General features: G+C 33.4%; 1 protein-coding gene across 3 annotated transcripts in view; it reads left to right on the plus strand.

The window, feature by feature from the left end:
- The window catches only part of Dpyd (dihydropyrimidine dehydrogenase), a 978,184-nt gene that overhangs the window by 282,056 nt on the left and 670,929 nt on the right, over positions 1-25,199 (plus strand). For 2 of the 3 annotated variants that reach the window (XM_023720254.1, XM_023720255.1), the window contains exon 5: positions 795-956. In XM_023720254.1, the coding sequence (XP_023576022.1) occupies positions 795-956 (162 nt within the window). Of the gene's footprint in view, positions 1-794; positions 957-1,769; positions 1,875-25,199 lie in introns of those variants that run through there. The other variant, XM_023720256.1, reaches the window with a different exon arrangement.

Raw genomic sequence — 25,199 nt, forward strand, 5'->3', positions numbered from 1 at the left:
TTATTTTTATTTTTTTATTTTATTTATTTATTTATTTATTTATTTATTTATTTATTTATTTTTTGCGGAACCGGGGATTGAACTCAGGCCCTGATGTTTGCTAGGCAAGTGCTTATTCTACTGAGCCATCTCCCCGGCCCCTGTCCTGTATGTTTTTAAAAATAGAATTCAAAAATTACTGTGGAAATCAGAGTCACCTAAGAGATTTTATAATATAGTAGCTAAGTGTGAGGCAAGGAGTGAGGAAAGATGAACTTGAAGTCTGCTCTAGCAGTCCCTGTGAGCTGTGCTTTGTGTTTGCCTTGGGCACACTGAATGCTAGAAAAGGGTGTTAGTAAGCATAGGGTGTCATAAAACTTTGTTTCTGAGATAAGTTAGTGCATGAAGGGAAGGTGCTGACTGCTTTTAATTTGGGTTTGTGGAGGATTACCTGAATATAACCTTTGTTGCTGTTGTCCTTTACAAGATAGATTTTAATCTTGATCAAACAATGCTATGTAGGTTACTTTTTTTAAACTGAAAAGAATAATTTTTTAAACAATTTATTATTTTTATTTATTTATTTATTTTCAGTGGAACTGGGGATTGAACTCAGGCCCTAGAGCTTGCTAGGCAAGTGTTTATGAAAAGAATATTTTAAAGCAAAATATATTAGGGTGTTTTGTGAATTAAAAGTCTTAATAGAATAAATATATTTTAATTTTTGATTTTTAAAAAATTGGTTGAATAAATTTTTCATTATTTGATGCTGAATTAAAATACATTGTTATATAATAAAATTTTATATTTTGTAGAACTATTATGGAGCAGCTAAGAAGATTTTTTCTGACAACCCACTTGGTCTTACTTGTGGAATGGTGTGTCCAACTTCTGATCTTTGTGTAGGAGGATGCAATTTATACGCCACGGAAGAGGGACCTATTAATATTGGTGGACTACAGCAGTTTGCTGCTGAGGTATGTAGGAAGGACACTTGGTTCTCCTATTCTTGTGATCCAGTACTAGTATCTGAAAGTATAAATTACTAGTGTTTTGTTGAAATACAATTTAGAGTTGATTCACAACGAAAGCACATGTATTCTGTATAAATGTTTTTATTCAACAATTAACCTATAAAAACAAAATTAGAAAAGAAACAGTTACAATCTCTGCAGATTATTGAATATTTTCAAGGAGCACGTATAAATTTGATAATCAAAATATAATTTATTTCTTAACTTTTCAGTGAAATGCAGCAAGCAGACTCTAGTTTGGAAAGGCTGTACTCTTGAACTGATAGTTGTCTTTGATCTGTCTAGATGAAATAATATTTCAGCAGTATTTTGTCATTTCTTTGAGTATGAGAGGCTTGAGATTTTCAAGAAAACTTGAAACTGAGTAATATTTCTCAACAACATAAGAATATGATTAGATTCTGTGAACCAATCATTTGCGAGTAGTTCTGCTATTTGGATCAAAAATTTATAATGAAATAAAATGAATGTTCCTTTCTACTACTCAGCCTATAAAAGTTGGTTTGGCTTTTTCTTTTACAAATCCTCTGTAAATGACTTCGATTGTGTGAATTCTTTCTGCTCTTAGGAATTTCTTATTTGGAGTCGAGAAGTTAGTCAATTCCCATGCATCACTTGAATTATTAGTTTAAAGTTAAATTACAGTAAGATTTTATAATCTTTAGGGGTGAAAATTAAATACTTGTTTACACTAGAATTTTTAGGTAATGACTTACCTATCTGCTTTTGTCAACACAATGCATTCTTTCCCTTTAGGACCCTGTCTGTATCTTTCCAGCTCAAACTTCACTTTTCTTTCAGTATTAAATCAGGGTTATTTCCTTCCTGCTTTCTGACAGGTTGATTCTATGGAATCTCTTCTGGGAATAAAAAAATAAAAACAATTTGTTGTTGTGAGTTATTGCAATAAATTCTTGGGTTTAATTTCTTTTCTTACTAAATTCAAAACTGCATTAGGCTTATCTGACCAATGAAAATTATAATATTTATAATCTGAGAAAATCCTTAGTTGATGGAGAAGATTCACTGAAATCCTCTTCATCTTCCTTTGTCAACCCATTGTTTCTTCATTAAACCAGGCCAAACTTGCCCGGACTATATATAGTAAAAGAATGGTATCATGCTATTTATATAAAGTTATTGCATTTCAAAATAAAAATGATTTAAAATGCTATCATTAGGTATTGATCTTGGCTCAAGAAATAGTAGGGGAAGAGAGAGAAACAGAGACAAAAAATAAATAGATACAGAGACAAAAACACTTTCTGTAGGAATTTTCACTTGGTTTTAATGAGCTTCTATTATCGTCTCCCAAAGCACACTGTATTTACTTGAAGATCTACCTAGAAAGTTTTATATGTACCTTCATTGTTATAGAGAATTAATTAGAAACTCAGTAAAATTTGACCATGGCCATACTTGGGACTTTCTGAACATCTTACCTAATGAAGCATGCGACATTAAGCACCTATAAATGTTTTGTACCTGAATTAAGAAATTTATGAAAACATGTATTTTGCAGTTGTGTTCAATTATGTTTTGTGTAACTGTGGTTACAGTATAAGTAATAAATAAAAATGTTCCTGTTGGAAGTACCGATTAAAGTTTCAATTATGTTTTAGTGTTTCCTGCTTAGGGTGTTTTGTTTCAGACAGTCCTGTATATCCTAGGTCAAAATGGACTTTACGTAAATTTATCTGACTGTAAAATCACTATGAAGATAAACAAAACATTAGCTGTTTGGATGTCTTGAAAAAGGGTAAAGTGAAAACCATTATTCATTCAAACTCCAGAACGATTGACATGAATACTTAAGTCAAAGTGCAACCAATGCAAATGATTTTAGATTTGATTGTTTTATAAAACAAAGATTGATTTTTGACCTTTAAAGAAATAGAAATCTATTTTTCAACCAAATTAAGCAAAGGTTAGAAACACAAACTAAAATAGAAAAACATTTTTCAAAATTTTTTTCCTATAACTTACTAGTGATTTTTTAAATATCAGCTTTGTAGTCTGTCTTTATTGGTTGAACGCACACCCTGCCCTCCATATGAACAGAATCACATTGGGGATGGACTGTCCTGGCAAGGGAACAAGTGACAAAAGGAAAACTGGCCATGGAATCTGGAGGCCAGTGTTGTGTTTGTCTTATTTTTTTGTTGGTTTTTTTTTTTTTTGTGTTTGCTTTGTTTTGTCCCTTTTTGTCCTCATCTGTAGTGTCACTGCGATGAGTGTAAGCTTCTTTGCCATGCTTTACTGTGTCTGAAATAGTCTTCAAGACTGATTCTGTTTTTGTAGGAAGTATTTTTTTCTTCTATTAATATTGTGATCCTGTAATGATATTGATTCAGTAAAACAATTTGGAAAAATAATTTGATGAGGATTTTATCAGTCTCCTGATGTTTTTTAAATTTCTCTGCCATAATATAATCCTTGAAAATTTTATTCTGAGAAGTATTTGAATATTTAATATAATATTTAAAAATCATGTTTATTATATTTAATAGATTAAATAGATTCTCATTTCCTCTCAGATTTCATTAATGGATCGCAAGAAAAGGATGAATGAGAATGGATTCTTTATGCATTGCATAAAATTAGAAATAAAAGTGATTTTGAATAGAAAATTGGCTGTATGATGCATTTCTTGTCCACCAGTATTGCAGATATGTAAAGTAGAATGAATTCTACTGATTTTTCACATGCAATTAAAAATAATTAAAATTCACTTTTAATGTTTGGGTAAATATTAAAATGAAAGAAAGCCAGAAAATTGGATCTTAAAAATTAATTTCTACATTCTGAATTTTTAAGAACACATTAGATTTATGAAATTAGTGTCCAAATATAGTATTCATTTTTACATTAAACAATTAATTAAAATGCATATTGCTAATTAAAGATAGTGCCTTTAATGGTATATACTGCTTAGAACTTTGCCTTTATTATTTTAGTTAAGAATGGGTACTCATCAAACAATGTTACCTTTAGATTTTCCTTTAATTTTCTTTCAGTAAGTTTTAAAATATGTTCTGTCTTTTGGCAGCCAGTTTTAGCGCATCAGCCTATACTACTTGCAATAATGCAAATTTGGATCAAATAATGAACAAAATTTATTTAATTTTATTTTTTGTATGCTAAATATCTTGAACTGTTCAAATATTGAATGTTTTCCTAGTAATCAAACATTGATTATTGAATCAGGTCCATGTCTGTAGGTTCCAAAGCAATAGTATAAAATTAGTGTGGATTTTTCCAATGAGTGCTGAAATATAAAGGCATTTTTATATGTTGTTGGTCATCAGTTTCATCAGTAAATTTTTTAATTTGTATTTTTTCCTATTCTGTGGCATACAGTGTGAAACAGGTGTCTACTTATGTAATACACAAATTCCATGTGTGTTTTCCTTATGAAAAAGAAGCCAGTTACTTGAATGCCATTTGGGTACAGTTTGTTTCCAGATAGAATATCATGCCTGTAATTTATATAACATAACCATATGTGTGAATTTGTTTCTATTTTGGGTAGGCACTTGAGGATTCCTATTTTTTTAACATTCATCTATTTCTTAGCCATGTTACAAACTTTATTAGATACTACTGTTTCATGACTAATTTTGATACTTGTTTTGGTGTTTTAATATTTATACTCAGTTTTCTAGAATTTTATTGACCACTTTGCCCTTTTACTTCCTAACATGAAGGAAGTTTATTTTTTTATTTATTATTTTTTTTTCCTGAGACAAGGTCTCTCTATGTAGCTCAGGCTGGCCTTCTGCTCACTTGGTAGCCCCCAGGCTGGTCTCGAACTCTCAGCCATTGTCCTGTCTCAACTTCCTGAGTGTGGGTGTAAAAATAGTATATTATCTTTCCAGGCATTCTTTTCCACATTTTTTCAGGTGGGCTCTGTTTAAGTAATTGGTCAGTGTTTTTAATCAAATAAAAAAACCCAAAAATCATTGGTACAATTCAAACAGTCAAGTGTTATTTAAAAAGTTTGGGGAATATGTAAGTTATTCATTGCATAACATTTGTGCTTGAATACTAAAATAAATACTTTTGAAGAGTTAATAAAGAAGAAACATACTCATTCACACTAATGTGTGAATCTCCTAGTACAGCAAATTATATTCCTAGCGTGTCTTCATTTGGAATATGAAGATCACTAAAGTCTTAAATTCATGATTTCCACAAATGTATTTAAGAAGACTGAAAAAATGTCCTAATAAACAATGACGATTTTACATACTGTGACAAGTAATGTATTTCTGTGATACATTCAATCAATCAGATAGGAAAGTAGAGAAAGTAAAAAAATGCAAACCCCAAATAAAGCTATTTATCATAAAGATTAGTATTTATGAACAAACTGAAGTGTGAAATTAGATATAATCTAGATGTATGTTATGTTGATTATTCTAGAAGTAAGATGCTCAAATGACTAAGATACTTTGCAGAGGGGACAAAATTATTTTTAATAATTTATTCAATGTAGCAGAAACCAAATAAGACCATCCAAAAAAATCAGTTGTGTGAATATCCAGTGTAGTAAGCCCTTAGTAAGAACTGAATTAATCAAACAAACATTGAATATTAACTAGAATTAAAGAGTTGTTTTAAGGCAGTTTCTAAATTACAGGTCCTTGTTTTAGTATATTGAAATCAATAAATGTGATACAAGTCTTTAACCAAATGAGAAACAAAAGTCATATGATTTTTGAAATGGATGCAGAAAATTTAATTAATGTAAGTCACCATTACTTCAGAATGAAAATATTCAATAAACTAGGTATAGAAGGAGCATGTCAGTATAATAAAGCACATATTTAACAATTTAAGAGTTAATATGATACTGAGTGAGGGGAAATCTAGGTGTTTACTTCAAGACCAAGAAACAAAAAGAGACACCTACTTTTACCACTTTTACTATAAATCTTAGCAGAGCAGTCAAACAACAGAAAGAAACAGCATCCATATTGAAAAGAGAATGATAAATTATCACTGTTTGCATATGGCATGATCTTATATATAGAAAACTCTTAAGAATTCCATCCAAACACTACTGTAATTAATATACAAGTTCAGTAACATTTCAGGACAAAAAAAAACCACACACACAAAGAACATAGCTTTTTTATGTATTACTGTAAAGGTATAATAAGTATTTGTGAATATATCTATAAATTGATGTCAGCATTACACAATGTACCCTCATATGAAAACAGCACATGGTGGTCTATGAACATTTTACATGTCTTTCAGCGTCAATTAAAAAAATTTAAAAACCCTAATAATGTGAATTATCTATGGTTAGCATTAGTGATTTAAAAATGTTTTGCTAAACAAAGTGTATGTCCTAAGAAATATTGTAGTTTCTTAGGAAATAAAAGTTAAAAATGGAAATTTCATGGCTAGCTTAAGACATGTGACTTGGTATTTTAGACTAAGAATCCATTTTTCAGTAATTTTTGGAGGTCATTAGCTATTAGGAAAGTATGAAAGGAGAAGTTTAGAATTTAGAATACATTATGCTTATTTAACGCTTCCAAAGATTTTTGTATTATCTCGTGATAAACAACCCAGAACACTTAGGTACTGTTTTATCCACTTGGACAGAAGAAAACTAAGACTCAAAATTAGAAATCATAGTTAATGTCAGACAAGCTGTTGGACACAATGCTAAGTATATAACTGTGGGTAAATTTTATCTCCCTTTTATTACGAGTAACTTGAAGCTCCATGATGTTAATTTCTACAACCTTACATATTTTAAGAGGCAGATTTAGGGCCGGAAAGATAGTTCAGTGATATAAGAGACTGCCTGGCAAGTGCAAGGACCCTGATTTGCTCTCCAGTGCTGAAGGCTGTGCAGGCCACCTGGGTGCACTGTACTGCCCTGAAACCAGGTGTGGTGGCACATGCCAGTAATCTCAGGATTGCAGAGGTTGAGACGGGAGGATCACTATGAGTCTGAACTATGTAGCAAGACCCTGTATTGAAAGAATAAAAGATTGATTTTTTATTTATCTATTTACTTATTTTGTATTTTTAGGGAAGGGTCTACAGAGTTTTCAGGTCTCATTACTAGATTGGACTCTTAGTGATCTGCCTGGTTACAGCCTCCCAAGAGCTGGGATTACAAACATGCACTACTGTGCCCAGTCTCAATCACTGTCTCAGTGCACCCTGGGGGCGGGGCCTGCACAGCAGACATGGGACTTGAACCCCCACCCCCTGCACCTGCTTGTAGGTGCTTAATCTGCTGAGCTGCTTGGCCAGCCCAGAATAAAAGATTAAAAAAAAAAGTGGAGGCAGATCTAGAATACAAAGCTGGTGGTTTGTAATTTTTCCCCATTACCTCACAATTGCTATCTTGTCATAGAACAGGATACTTGGCAATGACAGTAGGTTCAATATAAGCCAAGGATTTCTGGTTCTAAGTTTATAGCAGTACCTATAGCATGTGGTTTGTTTTGTTATATGTGTGCATCACATATGTCATAGCTCTTAGATTTCTCTTAGATGTTGAGTAATTGCATGAAATAGTTTGCATTAATATAAACACAGCACATATGAATAATAATTTATTCATGTTTCACCAAAGAGTTCTTATGTTTTTTTCCTTCCTTTGACCATAGAAAGATTAGTGTATATCTGCAAGAGAATTAGGGTTTCTGGAAGTTTGAAATAATAAAAAGTTAGATTTTTCTTTTAAAAGTTACATAGGGGGCCAGGGAGATGGCTCAGTAGGATAAGTACTTCCATAGTAGGGGCTAAGTTCAATCCCTAGTTCCACCAAAAGAAAAAAAAGTTGCATAATAGCATGACTACAGAACTCCACTGAGAGCCTTTGGAAGGCATCTTATGCAGTGACAAGCCCTGAAGCTTATGCTCTTACCTACAGTTTTGTTTTCTTTTGGAAATCCTAAGTCTGATTTTGTGAAGCTCATGGGTTATAAGTAAACTTAGAAATGAGGTAATGAAGAAATCATACGTACAGTTCACTGTTGTTACTGATCAATAAAAGGTTTGAGTTCATAAATAGAATATCAAAGATATATATTACCATGATAACTTATTTTTAATTTTTAAAAATCATTTATTTATTTATTTGGTACAGATTTTTGCTATGCATCTCATATTCATAGTAATCCTCCTGTGTCAGCCTCCCCAGCCTTGGGATTATAGGTGTGCACCACCACGCCAGGTTTCGGGCCAGCATGCCCTTGATTCAGGGTCCAGCATGGCATGTAATACCGGGGATCCAACCTGGATCTGTATGTTTGTCAGACAGGTACTTATGCCACCAAGCTATCTCCCCAGTCCCTACCATAATAATTGATTAGTGATATTTATGGCTAAATTCTTTTGAGGTTATTTGTAAATAGTTCATAGATTAGGGAATAGTTGGTTAAGGAACCTACTGTGGACCCCCTTCCCTCTGCACCACTTCCTATGTTACCGGATGCACCAACCACAACTGTGCTGCAAAGATTTAACCTTGGCTGTCTGTGTCCGGATTTTTGCGCATATAGCTTTGTTTCAGCTTGCTTCAAGGACTCTATATGTGGTGCCCAGAACACCCTGACCCAGCTAGGGACACGTTATGACGTGCCTTCCCCATTCGCACATACTCATTGCTCTATAAAGCCTTGCCTCCCCAGCCATCGCTGCTGCTCAGGTCTGCTGAACAGCCTAGGATGTGATAGTTGCCATCATTAAACTGTTCCTTTGTGCCAGCTAACATGAGTGTGGTCTTGTGTGGGTTCGAGGGCACCTTTCTCCGGACAGTTTTCCTGTCAGTTAGATTAATGATATATTGCATGTTTCTTATTGTGTCAGACTTGTATCACATTGACTAAAATTTCTGTGTATTGTTCCAATTTAGTAAAAGAATATTGTTAATTTGTAAACTCTGTTAGCAAGCACACAAGCTAAAAGGTTAATTATTTTTTGGAGAGACAAAGAGGAACATATATATTAAACAATAATAAAAATCAATGGTTTTTTTTTTTTACTCTGGTTAAATGTAGCTTCCTGGAGTGCAAATACAAGTAATATCTGTTAAGACTTGATTGTAGCTCTTCTTTTAGTCTTAATGCAATGCTTAATAAAAGTCATAATAACATTATTACTTTCTAACATTAGATTTCGCTATATATCTTAAAGATTTAGTGCTGCACACATAACAGAATGTAGGACAAGATGAACAGTGAGATGGTTTTTAGCAAGATATTTCAGTATATTTTAAAGCTATGTATTAGAAGTTAGGTTTTTAAATGTATTTTAGTACAGGGTCTACAGGGTCTTATTATGGAGATTGGACTCATAGTGATCCTCCTGTTTTCAGCCTCCCAAGCACTGGGATTACAGGTGGGCACCACCACGCCCAGTCCCAATTGGCATCTCAGCATGCCCCGGGGTGGGGTTGGCAAGGCAGGCTGGGAATCAAACCCAGCCGCTGCACTCTGCCTAAGCAGGTGCTTTAGTCTGCTGAGCTATCTGACTGGCCCACTAGAAATTAGATACTTTAAAAATAAAAATAAGATGCTGTAACTTTATGCCACTATGTTTGAAATTCATCAGAATTTCATCATGAAGCTTATTGTGATTGCTATTATTCTTTTGTTTTAATTTTATTTATTTATTTACCAGGAATTGAACTTGGACCTTGTGCTTGCCAGGCAATTGCTATGCCACTGAACTCTACCATTAGCCTTCAAACTTATTTTTTTAAAAGTTTCAGCATGCAATTTTTTATAAGTTACAATAATGGGGAATTTACATTTCAGAATGAGAGACATTTATTGTTTTCAGTCTTCTAAAATTTTTAAAAGTCTCCATTTCCATAAAGTATTTATTGAATAATGGTGCAAAACAATGTTACTGCATCGTCATGGATCAATGTGAAAATTATGCCATGAATTAAAATTTCAATCACTTATTTTGTTCTAAAATATTATAATAACTGAATGCCAAAACACATGCTAAGCTAAAATGGAAAATGAATATACCCTTTGGGCATAAGTGTGTAGAAGCATGAACCCTATGAAGGGACCTGAACTCACTCCCTGTTGGTCTCATAGACTCCCGAGTCACTTGGCTGCTACAGGGTACCAAGCACCAAAGGCATCGTGTACAGTAGAGAACTAGACTCATAGATGCAGCTATTGCTCAGGTCCAAGACTTTATATGGATTGTTTTGCTGAATTCATGCACCTGTAGTATATAGATGCCAATGGAATACGCATCTCTGACAGTACTAAACAAAAAAGGGGATAGAAAGGAAGGACCATTTTATATCTATATGCAGAATAGTTAGGATAGATATACAGCTCTTTTGCTTAATTCAGTGAGAAGAAAGAATTGTACTAATAGTGTTTGGACAGGATATCCTGTCTTCATCTTGTACTATGGATAACCACTAAAATGATAACAATGAACAATGTATTAATTATTGAAACTGTCCTATTAATCAGTTTTTAAACTGTCTCATTGCTGTTTGTTTCTCAATAAAAAATATGGAAAAAAAGATTTTATATGTAAAACTGCATAACAAAGCAAAGCAAACTGTATATCTACTGTTATAGCCACGTAACCAGTGGCAGTGTAACTAGCTTCTTACCATCCATGGTGACACCCTGATGCCACAGCTTCCAATAAAAATTTGGGTCTAATAGTAAAAGGGCACAAGGAGTGTTGTTGCGGGGGAGGTCACCATTTCCTTGCTAAGAAACAAGAGAAGTGCAAGCAAAGAAAATTGAAGCAAAATAAACTACAACAGAAAAGCTGATCCTGTCAGTAATACTCAAAATATCCTGATATAAAATTAATTTTATCTTTAAAAATATAAATAAAGGTATAGTCTGGTCTTTAGAATGATAGTCATAGGGCTTGGGATATGGCTCAGTGGTAGAGCTCTTGCCTTCTTAGAAGAAACAGATATGCATACAAATGCAGGTACTGAAATAGAGAAAAAGGTTGGCAGAGAAGCAGTCTTTAGGCAGCTATAGTGAAACATTTTCTAGAAGAAAGATGTAAGCTTTTCTCATGGACCTCGGTGGTTCTAATACTATGAAATATTTAGAATAAAAGAGATATCAAAGTTTCTTGAGAAAGAGAAGACATTACTTTAAAACCAAATGACAGTTGCTCTGACCCCACATTTCTCATCAGCATCAATATACGTTAAAGGCCATGAGAAAAATATTTTTAAAAGCATAAGATAAAGAATTTTACGTTTCTCTGACAGTAAGGACATTAATAAAAGTATTTTCAGGGATGTTAAATCTAAAGTGGCTTGACATTCACCTTTTTAAAGGAATTACTAAGGGTTATTCTTTAGGTTGAAGGAAAAAGACCTGAAATGGAAAAAAGAAATAGAAATGATGAGCAATAAAGCCATCAGAATAGGGCACTAAATATAAAATACTATTGATAATAGAATCATAATGACTCATTGTGAGGTGTTAAGATGGGAAGAAATTTTAGGCAGTACTGACAAGGAAGGTATTTGGGATGGGAACAGTAATAATAAAAAGAATAAATTGCTTTAAAATATAACATTAATGAGTATATATATATATATATATATATATTCAACCATAGTATTAATAAAAATTAATAAAATTTACTTGAATACAATTTGCTAAATTTCTTTAAGGAATCTATAACATTTCTTAAACATTACCTCTTCACGTGAATGTACCTATGCTAGTGGAGCATTTATTGAAACGGACCATGTAGTATGTCAGAAACAGTGACTGATAAAGGCACATTGTGTTCTAATTAAAGGAAACAAATTCTTTTTATAGAACAAATAAATTAGAGATAAACAGTATCAAAATAAAACCTGTAATAACACATTTATGTTTAGAAATTTTTAGAATATGTTTGTAAACCATGAATCACTCCTAAATACATTTGTATTCTCAAAAATATTTAGACCTCAGTGACAGTTTTCAATGACCAGCTGCGACATCCTCTGTTTTAATTTCCTTTTTTGTTTTATTTGGTAGTCCTGGGCATTAAACTCATGGAGAAGTGAGAACTGTGTGCTGTACTCTACCACTGTGCTACATCTCCCACCCCCAAAGCAAGTTATTTCTATTGAAAATGTGTGATGTAACTTTAATAAAAAGAAGAGTAAAAAGATTGTGCATTAATATATGGTACTTATTTCAGGTACTAGAAAGACACAAATAATGGGGCATAATAATACAAAAAGCATACAGAAATAATGAGTATAGAATAGAAGCAAAAAGTCATGACCCATATACAAAAAGCAGATTGCTTGAAAATAGTTTAGTACACTATTTCCTAGGATAAATACACCAGTAGATTTTACTTATGGCTACTTTCTAACTACAACCTTTTATTATTTTATTAATTTGCTGATAGCTAAGATTGGTTTATAATTAATCATCACTGCTGCTTCTACAAATTCAGATTCTAAGGGAACAATTAACTGATTCAGGCAGGACAGAGGATGATCCCTTCAGGCAACTTTGTCAGCATAATTTTGTTTTGACTTTTTTTATCTTCTTATTCCCAAGAGCATGTAACATTTATTGTCCATCTCTCAGCACCTTTATTATCTACTATTTCATTCAGTACATACCTAAATGATTGATTAGAATGTGGCAATGTTTGTGTGCAAAGGATAAAGTGATGAACATGATAGGAAGATTTAAAAATAAATACGATTTGCCTACAAAGGGGATGGAGATAATTCAATGGGAACTTGTAGCCAGGAAACCTAGTAGGTAGCTTAGCAGGAAAGAGGCTTTTGTGAAAGTGCAATTTAAACTATGTTCTGAAAGATGCTCAAGTCCAGCAGCATCAGAAATGGGGAATATTCAAGGGATGAGTAAATCCTGAAGGCAAGAGAGTGCTTGTGTTGACTGATTTTACCATATATGTTTTGGACGTGTAAAATTGCTCATAACCAAAATGTAAATACTTATGTTTATAAAGTGTACTTTGTTACCTTAAAGCATTGAATTCAACAATGCATCCCCAAGTTCCCAAATATAATATTGAGTATAATAATGAAACAGTGGCCTATAAATTTAGACGAGTTATGCTGTTGACTTTAAATATAAAAGGAACAGAGTGCTTTATAAAGATAAGCTGTTAATCACAGGAAGTAATCACTGCGGATACATTCAAGTCTCGTAATAAGTTGTTGAAGTAATTATTATTCTTTTAATTTTAAAGCTTATATTCAAAGATATGAAGTACTTTTAGTGATAAAATATATACTTTTGTTCTGTATTAGGCTCAGGTATCCAGTTTCTTTTAGGTTGGTTTTCTTTCTCATGTTCTTAAGAGGATAGGTTGAAGGAGTGAAAACTGAACAGATAAATTGTTTTGTAAATTATTTTTCTGTATTTAAAGCATATGAGTACTGTTACTGTACTATTTAATAGAGCTTCTATGTTCTATTCATATCAATGTCTAAAACAGAGAGAGCCTATATACTATTTACTGAACTGAAATGGAAATTAAATGAAACAGAACATTTTAATTTCAAATTGCATACTATTTTACTATACCATAATAATATGAAAGTTATTACTTAAAATCTTAAAAAATGAATTCATTAATAACGTTTATAATTTAATGTGTGCAACAACATGAAATTTTCCTTATTTTCAAAGTGTATGAGTCACAGTTTCTACTTACAGTGTCCCTATAATTATAGGAAAGAATTGGTTAGGTAGCTCAAGTATGTTTCTTTACCAAACAAGAATGTAGAAATTGGTATACACTCAACACTTAGTTACTAATATGGCTTAAAAAATCCAAAATCAGTGAAATAATAATAATGTATTTTTTTAAAAGATATCTCTTCAGTCTACATTGAATTTCAACATCAATGTTCTGGCAAATTTGGTCTTTGGGGAGGGTCTGCTTTCTTGATTCAGAGAGAGATCTGTGTCCTCGCCTCTGGAAAAGACAAGTTAGAGCTCAGAGGCCTCTTTTATAATTTTTGAAAAAAAATTTTAAAGAGTGTACAAAATAGTATTAAAACAGAGAAATTACAAATGATACAAAATTTCCCTTCAAGTAATATGAATTTCATAGTATTTGTTGTATTGCATAATGGTGTCTTCCAACAATTGATTCATATTACCAGATATATCCGTGCAAAATTGGAAGAAGAAAAAATATATAAGAAATTAAGAAGAGAAAAGTGAGAAACAATAGAAAAAAATGAGACAAATTAAGCATTTTCTGCTCCTTTCCATAGTCCAGCAGAAATCCACAGTGTAGTTGTTCAAACCATCCTGCTTGCATATATAATCTCTTTCCACAACTCACTCCCCTGTCCTTCTCAACTCAATAACTCATTCTTTTTGAGTGAATAAAATCTCAGATGTATCCTATTCTGTAGCTGAATAAACTGCAATATGTAAAAATAACACATCTTTTTTATTTATTCCTCAGTTGATGGCCATCTGGGTTGTTTCCATGATTTAGCTATGATAAATTGTGCTGCTATAAACATGGGTGCATATGTATCTCTGTGATATGATGGTTTTAGTTCTTTTGGAAAAATACCCAGGAGAGGAATAGCTGGCTTGAATGGGACCTCCAATCCTGGATTTTTAAGGATTCTCCACACTGATTTCCATATTGGTTATACCAGTCTGCATTCTCACCAACAGTAGAGAATTGTTCCTTTTTCCCCACATCCCATCCAGAATTTATTATTGACTGATTTCTTTTCTCTATTTTTGTTGGGGGGGGGGATTGAACTCAGGTTCTTGCACTTGCCAGTCAAGCACTTATTCTACTAAGCCTCTCCCGGGCCCCATTGACTGACTTCTTGATGTTAGCCATTCATTCTGGGATGACATGCAATCTCGGTGGTGTTTTAATTTTCATTTCTTGAACTGCCAATGATGTTGAACATGTTTTCATATATGTACTTGCTATTTGTGTTTCTTCATATATTCACCTCAGGTGCCCATTTTTGTATAGGTATTTGAATTTGGGGCAGGGTTGTTTTTTTAAAATTCTTTGTATGTTCTAGATAAAAGGCCTTTGTCAGAGGGGCAGTCAGATAATTATTTCCCCACTTTGTTGGTTTTCTTTTCACTCTGTTTGAGATTTTCTTTGAAGTGTAGAAACTTATCAAAATGGTGAGATCCTAGTTGTTGATTTTTTCTACTGAGCTATCTTCCTGACTCAAAGGTGTGGGATTTTTTTTTTTTTTTTTTTTTTTTGGCAGCACCAGGGAACAAATTTAGGACGTTGCGCTTACCAAGCAAGCACTTATTCCACTGGGCTATCTCCATTGTCAGTTGTTGATTTTTTGAAGCTATTTCCACACAGTTTTGTTTTCGTTCATGAACTTTCTACCTACTCTTGTGTCTTTAAGATTTCTACCTACATTTTCCTCCAGAAGACTTATGTTTATGGTTTAATATTTAAATGTTTGATCCATTTTGACTGTAGTTTGTTGCATTGTGATTCACACAAGTCTAGTTTCCGCTTTTGGCGCATGGCAAGTCAGTTTTTTCAGCACCATATATTAAAGATGCTATCTTTCTTCCAGTGAGCATGTTGACCTCTTTATCAAAGATAAGGTGGCTGAGTATGTTTGCAGTTGTGTCTATATCTTCTAATCTGTTCCATTGATCCTCAGGTCTGACTCTATACTGATTTTATCATAGTAGCTTTGTAGTATAATATCAGGTCAGGAATTGTGATTCCTGCCTTTCCTTTGCTTCTCAGTATTGCTTTTGATATTCTGGGTGTCTTGTAGTTACAAAGGAATTTGAGGAAATTTTTTTCTAGTCCTGTGAGGTATAATAATGGTATTTTAATCTGGATTGCATTGAACTGTATAACAATTTTGAGAATATGACCATTTTTACAATGTTGTTTCTTTCTATCCAAGAGCTTGGAATGTCTTTCCATTTTCTGAAATCTTCCTCAATCTCGTTTCTCAGAGTATCATAATTTTCAATGTATAAATCTATTGCTTTCTTTGTGAGATTGATTCCTAAGTACTTTTACATTTGAATGTTATTATGAAAGGCATGATTTTTCTAATTTCTTTCTCAGTGTGTTCATTGTTTGTGTACAAAAGTGCTACTGATTTCTGGGTGTTGATTTTGTGCCTTGCTACATTACTGAATTTGGTGATTAAATCTGTAGGACACTTGGGGGAGATTTTGAGGTCCTCTATGTGGAATATCATGTCATCTGCAGATAATGATGATTTCACTTCTTCTGTTCCAATCCTTCATCCTTTATTTCTCTCTCTTGTCTAATTGCTCTGACTAATGTTTCAAAATCTGTATTGAATAGGAGTGGAGACAGTGGACATCCTTGTCTTGTATCTGATTTCAAAGTGAAGTCTTTCAGATTTTGCCTATTTAGTATGATGTTGGCTGTTGGTTTCTGAGAGATGACTTTTATCAGGTTGAGATGTAGACCATCTATTCCAATTCTCTGTAGGTTTTTTTTAATCATAAATGAGTTTTGGACTTTGTCACAAGCTTTTTCTGCATCTATTGAGATTATCATGTGTTTTTGTTCTTGGTTCTATTGATGCGGTGTATTGAATATTTGCATATATTGACCATCCCTACGTATATTGACATCCCTATTCCTGTACCGAATCCTACTTGATTGTAATGAATAATATTCCTGATGATTTTCTGCATTCTGATTTTTGTTTGATAGAATTTTATTGAGGATTTTTGCATCTATATTCATTAGAGAGATTGGCATGTAGTTCTCTTTTTTAGTTGGATCTTTCTCTGGTTTTGGAATCAGAGTAATACCTCTAGGAATGAGTTTGAGAGAATTGCTTTGCTTTAAATTTCATTGAAAATATGGAGAAAAGTAGTCATTAAATCTTCTCAAAATTTCTTGTAGAATTCTGCCGTGAATCAATCAGGACATGAGCTTTTCTTGGTTGGTACACTTTTATTACATTTCCAATTTTGTTTCCCATTATTGGGTTATTCAGAGTTTGTATATCTTCTTGACTCACCTTTGGCATTTCATATGTATCTAGGAAACTGTCCATCTCCACTGTGTTTTCTGTTCTGTAAGAGTAAAGATTTTTGAAGTAGGAATTGATCACTATGTGAATTTCTTTAGGGTCTGTAGTGATTTCACCCTTTCCATTTCTTATTGCATGAATTTGGGTTTTTTCTTTCCATTTTTTTATTAGGTTGGATGGGGGTTAATTAATTTTATTATTTTTTCATAGAACCAACTATTTGATTCATTTATTCTTTGTATTGTTTTCTTCCTCTCCATTGCATTAATTTCTGACCTAATCTTTATAATTCTCTCTCTCTCCTTTGGGCTTTGTGCTTGACTTGCTGTTTTTTTTTTTTTTTTTTTTTTTTTTTTTGTATGAACTTGAGATGAAGCATAAGATCATTTATTTGGGCTTATTATGTGTTCCTAATGAGAACATTTATTTTACCACTATGAATTTGCCTCTTAAGACAGCTTTCATTGTATCCTACAGGTTTTGGTAAGTTTTATCTGCTAACTTGTTTGATTGTAAAACGTTCTTATTTTCATCTGTGATCAACTGATAGTTTAGGAGGCTTTTATTTAATTTTCATGTGTTTATGGTCTTTCTGTAGTTTCTTTTCTCGATAATTTCCAGTTTCATTGCACTGTGCTCAGATAGTATGCATAGGATAACTTCAATTCCTTTTCATTTAGTTAAGAATGCTCTGTGCGCAGCTGGCAAGGTAGCTCAGCATAGTAAGGGCCTGCTTAGGCAAGTCCAGGGACCAGTGTTGATCTCTGGTACTACATGTGGGCCATCCCCTCCCATAGACATGTGGATCCAGCCACAGAGACATCATTGTGGGGGTGCACCTATATTCCCAGCAATGGGTAGGCTGAAAACAGGAGAATCACTATGAGTCTGAGCTATATAGTGAGAACCTTTATTAAATATATTAAAAGGAAAAAAAGTGGCGGGATGCTGTGTGTGTTCCTATATGGTCTGTTTTGGAGAACATCCCATGTGCAGCTCAGAATAATGTGTGTTCTGTTGTTGTTACATAAACCACTCTATAAAAGTCTACCAAGTTGATTTCTTCACAAGTTTGGTTTACTTCTGTCATGTCTCTGCTGATTTTTTGCCTAGTTGATGTATCTCTTTGTGACAATGAGATTTCAAAGTCTCTGTTGAAATTTAGTTACTGGTTTTTGGATTTTTCATGTCTGTTAAATTTGTTTATTTAGGTGGATGGTCCTATATTGGGTGCATATATGTTTATAATTATCTCTTTCCCTTGCAGTTTTCCCTTAACAAGTGTGTAGTGACCTTCTTTATCTCTTTGAATGATTTTTGGTTTGAAATTGATATTTTCAACAACGAGAATATCTGCCCTGTTTTTTCTGATTTCCTATAGCATGGACAATTGTTTTGCATCCTTTAGGTTTTAGTCTGTGAATTTCATTTGAAGTTAAATGTATCTCTTATATGCAGAATATTATTAGATTTTGTTTCTTAATCCACTCTTCTAGTCTGTTTCTTTTAATTGGTGAATTGAGGCCATTTATATTGATGATTATAACTGATGTATGTTGTCCTATTTTTGTCATGTTATTTTCTTGCTAGGTTCCATACATTTTCCCTCTTTAATTACTTCTTCTGTTTAGTGGTTCCTTTCTGTTTTTCTTGAAGCTATGGTCACTTCTATCTCTTTCTAGAATATCTGTTAGTACTCTGTAGTTGTGGTTTGTCATGGAAGAATCTTTTTCCAGCATTGAATTTTATAGATAGATATCAACCTGGTTTGTAAGTTATTTTCTTTCAGAACCACAAAAGCTTCAATCCAAACTCTTCTTGATTTGGTGGTTTGTGTTTCTACAACATCCATGATTCTGATGGACTTCCCTTTGTAGGTTATCTGTTTCTTCTATCTAGCAGCTTTTAGTGTTCTATTGTTTCACTGAATTTCTGAGATCTTGATTATTATGTGGCTAGGTGTAGATTTACTTTCTTTTTTTTTCTTTTTAATTTTATTGAGAAACAAATAGCAATGAGACAGTTTCAAATCAAATTGGTAGGACAGTTTCAATTATTAACACATTGCATATTCTCTTCCTAGTGGTTATTTGCTGTACAAGAGGCAGACATTATATCCTATTTACAAACACTATTACAACAAATCCCTCTATTCATTAAGAGAATGTAACTGTATATCTATCCTAACCATTTTGAATACACAGATACAAAATGGACATTCATCTGTATCCCCTTTTTTGTTTAGTTCTGTCATTTGAATATTATAGGTGTGTAAACTCAGTACAATATTCTAAAAGAGTCCAGTAGCCCATAATAGTATTGGGTCTTCTGCTTGACTGGCTATGTCAGAAGTTGTTGACCTGAGTCCCCTACAGCTCAACATAACAGCATGTCTTTACTTCAGATACTTCCTTTTTATACTTTTCTGCTGGATGGTTAAGAACAAGATAAAGCAAGACCTATGCACCAAGAGTGGTAGCTTTTGGGTCTGATAAGGTCAGTCAAATCCCCTCCGGATTTATCATGAGACCCTGTACCTCAGAGAGATTTACTTTCATTATGACTGTTTAGTTCTATGTAGTTTGTATATGCCTTGCTTATCTGAATGCCATTTATTTTCTCATATTTGGAAAATTTTCTGGTAGTACTTCTGCAAATATCCTGTTTATGTCATTTGTGTTGTCTCCTGCTGCTTTATTGACACTTATTGTTGTTATATTATTTTTATTGCATCATCTTGTAGCTGATGAATTGTTATTTCCTGTTTCCTCATTAGTTTTAAGAGATATTTTCTTTCACATTCATTAGCTGCACCTCTCTCTTTGAGTTCTAAAAGTCTTATCTTCAAATTCATTCTAGCAGCTTTGCCAGCTTTCAATGTATTTTTAAATTTTCTGGACATCTGTTTGAATCTGTTTCAAGCATTCTAATTATTTCTTGCTTTGTTTATTCAGTATTTCCATCATTTTTCTATTGTCCTCTATTTTTAAAATCTATATCTTCTTTAGCTGTGATGAGCAATTCTTTTATGATTTTTTTCATATTTTTTTTTTACCTGAGAGATTATTTCTGGTCTTATTTCTTCTATAGCCTGATGGACTTATTTCTTTACTTCAGTTGCTATCATTTCAGAAATTTCAAGTGTGTGATTTCCAAGTTCTTGTTGTGTCTTTGTCTCCTGAATTTGTTCTGCATGGGCTAGAGAATTGATATTGCATTTTACTCCTGCACTTTGATATTTTTGAAGCTCCCAGTAGTCATGCAGACTTAAGTGATGGGAGAGTAGTGAGGCATGTGTCAGTAAGGTTTCAACTACAGTAGGGAGCCAGGTAGGACTCACCAAAGCTCTCTGTACTCATAGGGGCAACTGGCCCATACTCAAAAAAGCATCAGGGTAGATGATGGGTGTTGTCTGGATTTACCAGGATCCCATGATCACGCAGAGTCTTCATAATTTCTTAAATGGATGGACCAAGTGCCAGGAAAGCTCCACACCTGAGCATCTAAGCCCACAGATTGTGGCTGTCCAGAGTGCCACAGGCTTCTCAGGGTCCTCCTAAGTGCTTAAAAGATTAGACCAGGACCAGTATAAAATCCATGCCAGCACACTGGGGTCTAAGGGTCAGAACTTACCAGAGTCCCACATGTATCTTCCAACATTTTTAAATGGCTCCAGAAAAACTTAGTGCCTATGTGTGCTGGGCCCACAGATTGCAGTTCTGCAGAGTTCCAAGGGCTGCTCAGGGTTCTCCTAAATTCTTAAATAGTTTGACTAGCACCAGCACAGACTCCACGCCTGCATGCTGGGAGCTAAGGATCAGAGATTATCAGAGTCTCACAGGCTGCCCAGAGTCTTCCAAAGTTCTTGAATGGCCAGAGGCTTCTTATGAGAAAGAAATAATCCTCTTTAGGAAGGTTCTCAATATCTAAGCACCTTCTAGAGCCTTTACAATCTAATCATGATCTTTAAAAGGTCACACTTCCTAGGCCTGCAAGATAGCTCAGCCGACTTAAGTGCCTGCTTAGGCAAGCTTAGGCAAGCACAGGGACCATATTTTAATCCCTGGCACCACATCTGTGCCAGTCCCGCCCCCAGCATGAACTGAACTGGCCAGCGTCTGGGCATAGTGGCACACACCTGTAATCCCAGTGGTGGGGAGGCTGAAAGCAGGAAGATCACCATGAGTTTGAGCTGCATAGTGAGACCCTGCAACAATCAAATACCTTTGAAAGAGAGAGAGAGAGAGAGAGAGAGAGAGAGAGAGAGAGAGAGAAGAAAGATCACACTTTCTGACATTGGTGATTAGATTTCAGCACGTGAATTGTGAGGAGGCACATTCAAGCTGTAAGGCAAATGCAGAGCACTGCACACAACTCATGCTGGCAAGGAAGGGGAGCAGCAGGAATTCCTGTTGTGTGTTGGAAGGCAAAGTTCACAGCCACTTGGGATGATATTTTGTCAGTTTGTTACTAAATTATATAAGTAGTATTATATTACTAATAGTTTAATTTTGTTTAAGTTGCTTTAATTTTCGCTTCATGTGTATAGTCATATGTGCCTAAGAAGTCTTACTTTAAAAAGTATGGTTTTAGATCAAATTTATATAATGGAATTTAAGCACTAGAACAAATGAGAAACCATGATGACTATAGGACCAGGAACTTTTCTAAAGTGAGTTTTATATGTTAGATCATCTAACCCTCATAATAATATAGTTAGTAAAGGTAGATTGAGGAGCCCATCAAAAAATGGACAGATGTTCCCTACTCTAGATTAGGCAGAAGCAATATTTTCAAAATTGCCTTACTCCCAAAATTGTTACAGAAATTCACTATGCTCTCAATCAAAATGCTAACAGAATTAAGTACAAATCGAGAAAAAGTATCTCAAAATTCATTTCGAACCAGAAAGAATACTAAAAACAATGTTGGGGAACAAGAGCAAAGCAGCGAGCATAGTCTCACCTGATTATGTGCTGTACTACAAAGAGTAGTGATAAAACATCATGGTCCTGGAATAAAAACAGATACATGGGTCATTGAGACAGAGCTGAGGATACAGATACTTGCCCACACATTAACCTATTTAATCTTTGAAAAAATGCTAAAAGCATGTATTGGAAGAAATTCTATTCAACAAGTGATGCTCAGAAAACTTGTTATCTGTGTTCAAAAGATTGAAACTGTGAGAAACAGAAGAAATAAAATCTGAAAATTACAGTAGATATTGTAAAATGGGAAAACGCTCAAAAGAAAGGAGCAGTTGGAATGAGGAAAAGAAAAAAAGAAAGAAGGAAGTGATGTGATATATATCTATAGCTCTAGCTCTATCTATCTATCTATCTATCTATCTATATTTGGACTGCTAATTTTTATTGATTTATTGAAAGAAACAATTAATGCTTGAAGTTTTTGACCAATTTTGCATGCATGTATCTGGTGATGAACAACTATTTTGAAAATAATAATATGCGATATAACAATCACTGTTGATTAAAAACATGTTTTAAACATGTTGTTTTAAACATTTAAAACATGTTGTTTTAAAATTATGTATCATTTTTAAAAAATTTTATTCTCTTTAAAATAGAAACAGTTTGAAAGTGAACTCTTAGGGGCCAGGGAGATGGTTCAGTGGAATAAGCGCTTCCTTGGCAAGCACAAGTCCCTGAGTTCAATCCCTCGTTCTGGAAAAAAAAAAATAAAGTGGACTCTTAACTCTCACCATACACTAAGTTAAAATCAAAAGGTATTGAAAGATTAAAGAAAATTCATTAAACCTATTAGAAGATAAAATAGTTAAAACAGTTGAAGATGTTGGTATAAGAAAAGATTTTCTAAGCAGAAAATCAGTTGCATATGAAATAACACCAGAAATTCACATATGGGATTATATCAGAGTAAAAGCTTCTATGGAGCAAAAGAATCAACCAGTAGAGTGAAGACACAGCATACAGAACAGGGGGAAATAACTGCCACTACTCCTCACACAGAGGACTAATATCTAGAATATGCAAAGAAATCAGAAAAGTTAAAGCACTTAACATCAAAGATTCATTCGAGAATGGGCAGGAGAAATGAATAGACACTTCACAGAGAATCAAATATAATAAATTATCAAAAATGATAAAAATATTCGACATCCCTAGCCATTAGAAAAATGTAAACTAAAACAATGTTAAGGTTTCATCTTACTCCAGCAAGAATAGCAATCATTAAGAATTTAAACAATAACAAGTGCTGGCAAGGCCACGGAGAAGCAACTTTCTTCATTGTTGGTTAGAAGGTAAACTAGTGCAACAATAATGGAGATCAGTATGGAGATTTCTTAAGGAACTGAATTCAGAAATTCCATGCGACCCAGTGATCTCTGTGCTAGGTATTTTCCTCAAAGAGCTTAAGTCACTGTACTATAATGATACATATATACCAATGTTAAAACAGTACAACTCATAATAGTTAAATCCTGGCAACTGCCTATATACCCCAGTAACAGAAGATTGAATAAATAAATGTATGGTACCTACACACTGGTAGAATACTATGTAGTGTTAAGAAATGATGGATTTGAGATATTTGTAGGAAAATAGATGGGCCTGGACAATAAAATGTTGAGTGTAATAAAACATACACACTCACTTAAATTCCACGTAGTCTTTTTAATTTGGGTGAAGCAAAGTGCAATCAAAGAGAACAATAAAGAATGTATAGAAGAACGAAGAGAAACTTCTCTTGCAATAGTGAACTGGTCTAAGGGGTAAAGCAGTATAATTTCCATGTCAGACCTTTCTACTAGCTAAAGAGGAAAATGTAATGCAATGAAAATTATAAACACAATAAAATAAAGCAGTGCAAAACAGACAAAGGAGTATCAATTTGTAGGTTAGTGCACTGAGCAGGGACATGGGCAGAGAATGTATAATACATAGCTGCAGTGTCTGAACTACACAAATGAGAGGCCTACCATTTTCATTCTGTTGCAAATCCATGATGCTTTCTGTGTTGAGAACTGTGCCATCTTTCCTTTCTTCAGTACTTTTAGCACCTGCAACTGGTGATAACTAACAGGAATTCAATGAACATGAACATCAACATCAACATTCTCTTGATATTTACTCTTCATGTTTTTTAAAGGATATGTTAAAGATTGATTAAAAAATCATAGATGAAAATGCATACAAATTGAATAGTTTTGAATTATTGCTACCTTGTAAGTACATCATTAGTTAGAATTCTTGACAGATTGACTTAGTCTCTCAAGACTAAACTATTTGTCACCTCTGAGTGAATGTAACAAGGTGGAAGTCTCCAAACTGTTCTCCATTATAGTTCTACTCATTTACATCCCCACCCAGAATGAAGAAGGTTCTTTATTCACCACAGCCTTGCCAGGATTTGTTATTTTTGATCTTGATGATTGCTATTCTTGCTTGAGCAAGATGAAATATAAAACTTCAGTTCCTAATTAAATTTAGGTATATCTCTATCTTAATGTGTGTTTTATATATTTATTCATGAAAAATACATAAACTCTTACTTTGGGAAATTATTGTAAATATATCATAGATACATTTTTATTAATCTTTCTGGAGAACATATTATCACTTTAGCATTGGAATTTCATTCCCTATCACTTGGCTTAAGAACTACAAGGTAACAGTATGTATTGCTTCAAAGATAACATAAAAAATCTGTAATATTTAAATAATTCAGTGAAACAAAGCAATGTGTTTATCATTTATAAAGCTCTAAATCATTGCTGGGAATAGGATGGCATTGTATTACCAATTTACTTTAATCTTTGCATTGTTTAACATATACATTCTCATATAAAAGTAATGGAAATTAAAAGTGGATTCAAAGGAGTTTGTCCTTAAATGTCTTATAGTCCAAGGGTGAAACCTGATAAGTATTACTAGTAAATTTTGATAAAATGTTAATGAAAAATTGCAAAATATTATGGGAATATATGTAAGAGTCATTTAGCTCAGATTGAGTAATTGGTGTTTTTAGCACTTGCTGACAGTATTCTGATTTTTTCGTGTTATAATTTCCTTGTTTCTTGGATATTTTATATGCATACTTGATTCAGAGTAGTTGATATATATGCTATGAGGTTAATATAATGACTTCTTTTGTCCTATGGGGGAATATAT

The sequence above is a fragment of the Octodon degus genome, unplaced genomic scaffold, assembly GCF_000260255.1.
Source record: "Octodon degus isolate 3935 unplaced genomic scaffold, OctDeg1.0 scaffold00074, whole genome shotgun sequence".
In the NCBI taxonomy this organism is placed as follows: Eukaryota; Metazoa; Chordata; class Mammalia; order Rodentia; family Octodontidae; genus Octodon; species Octodon degus.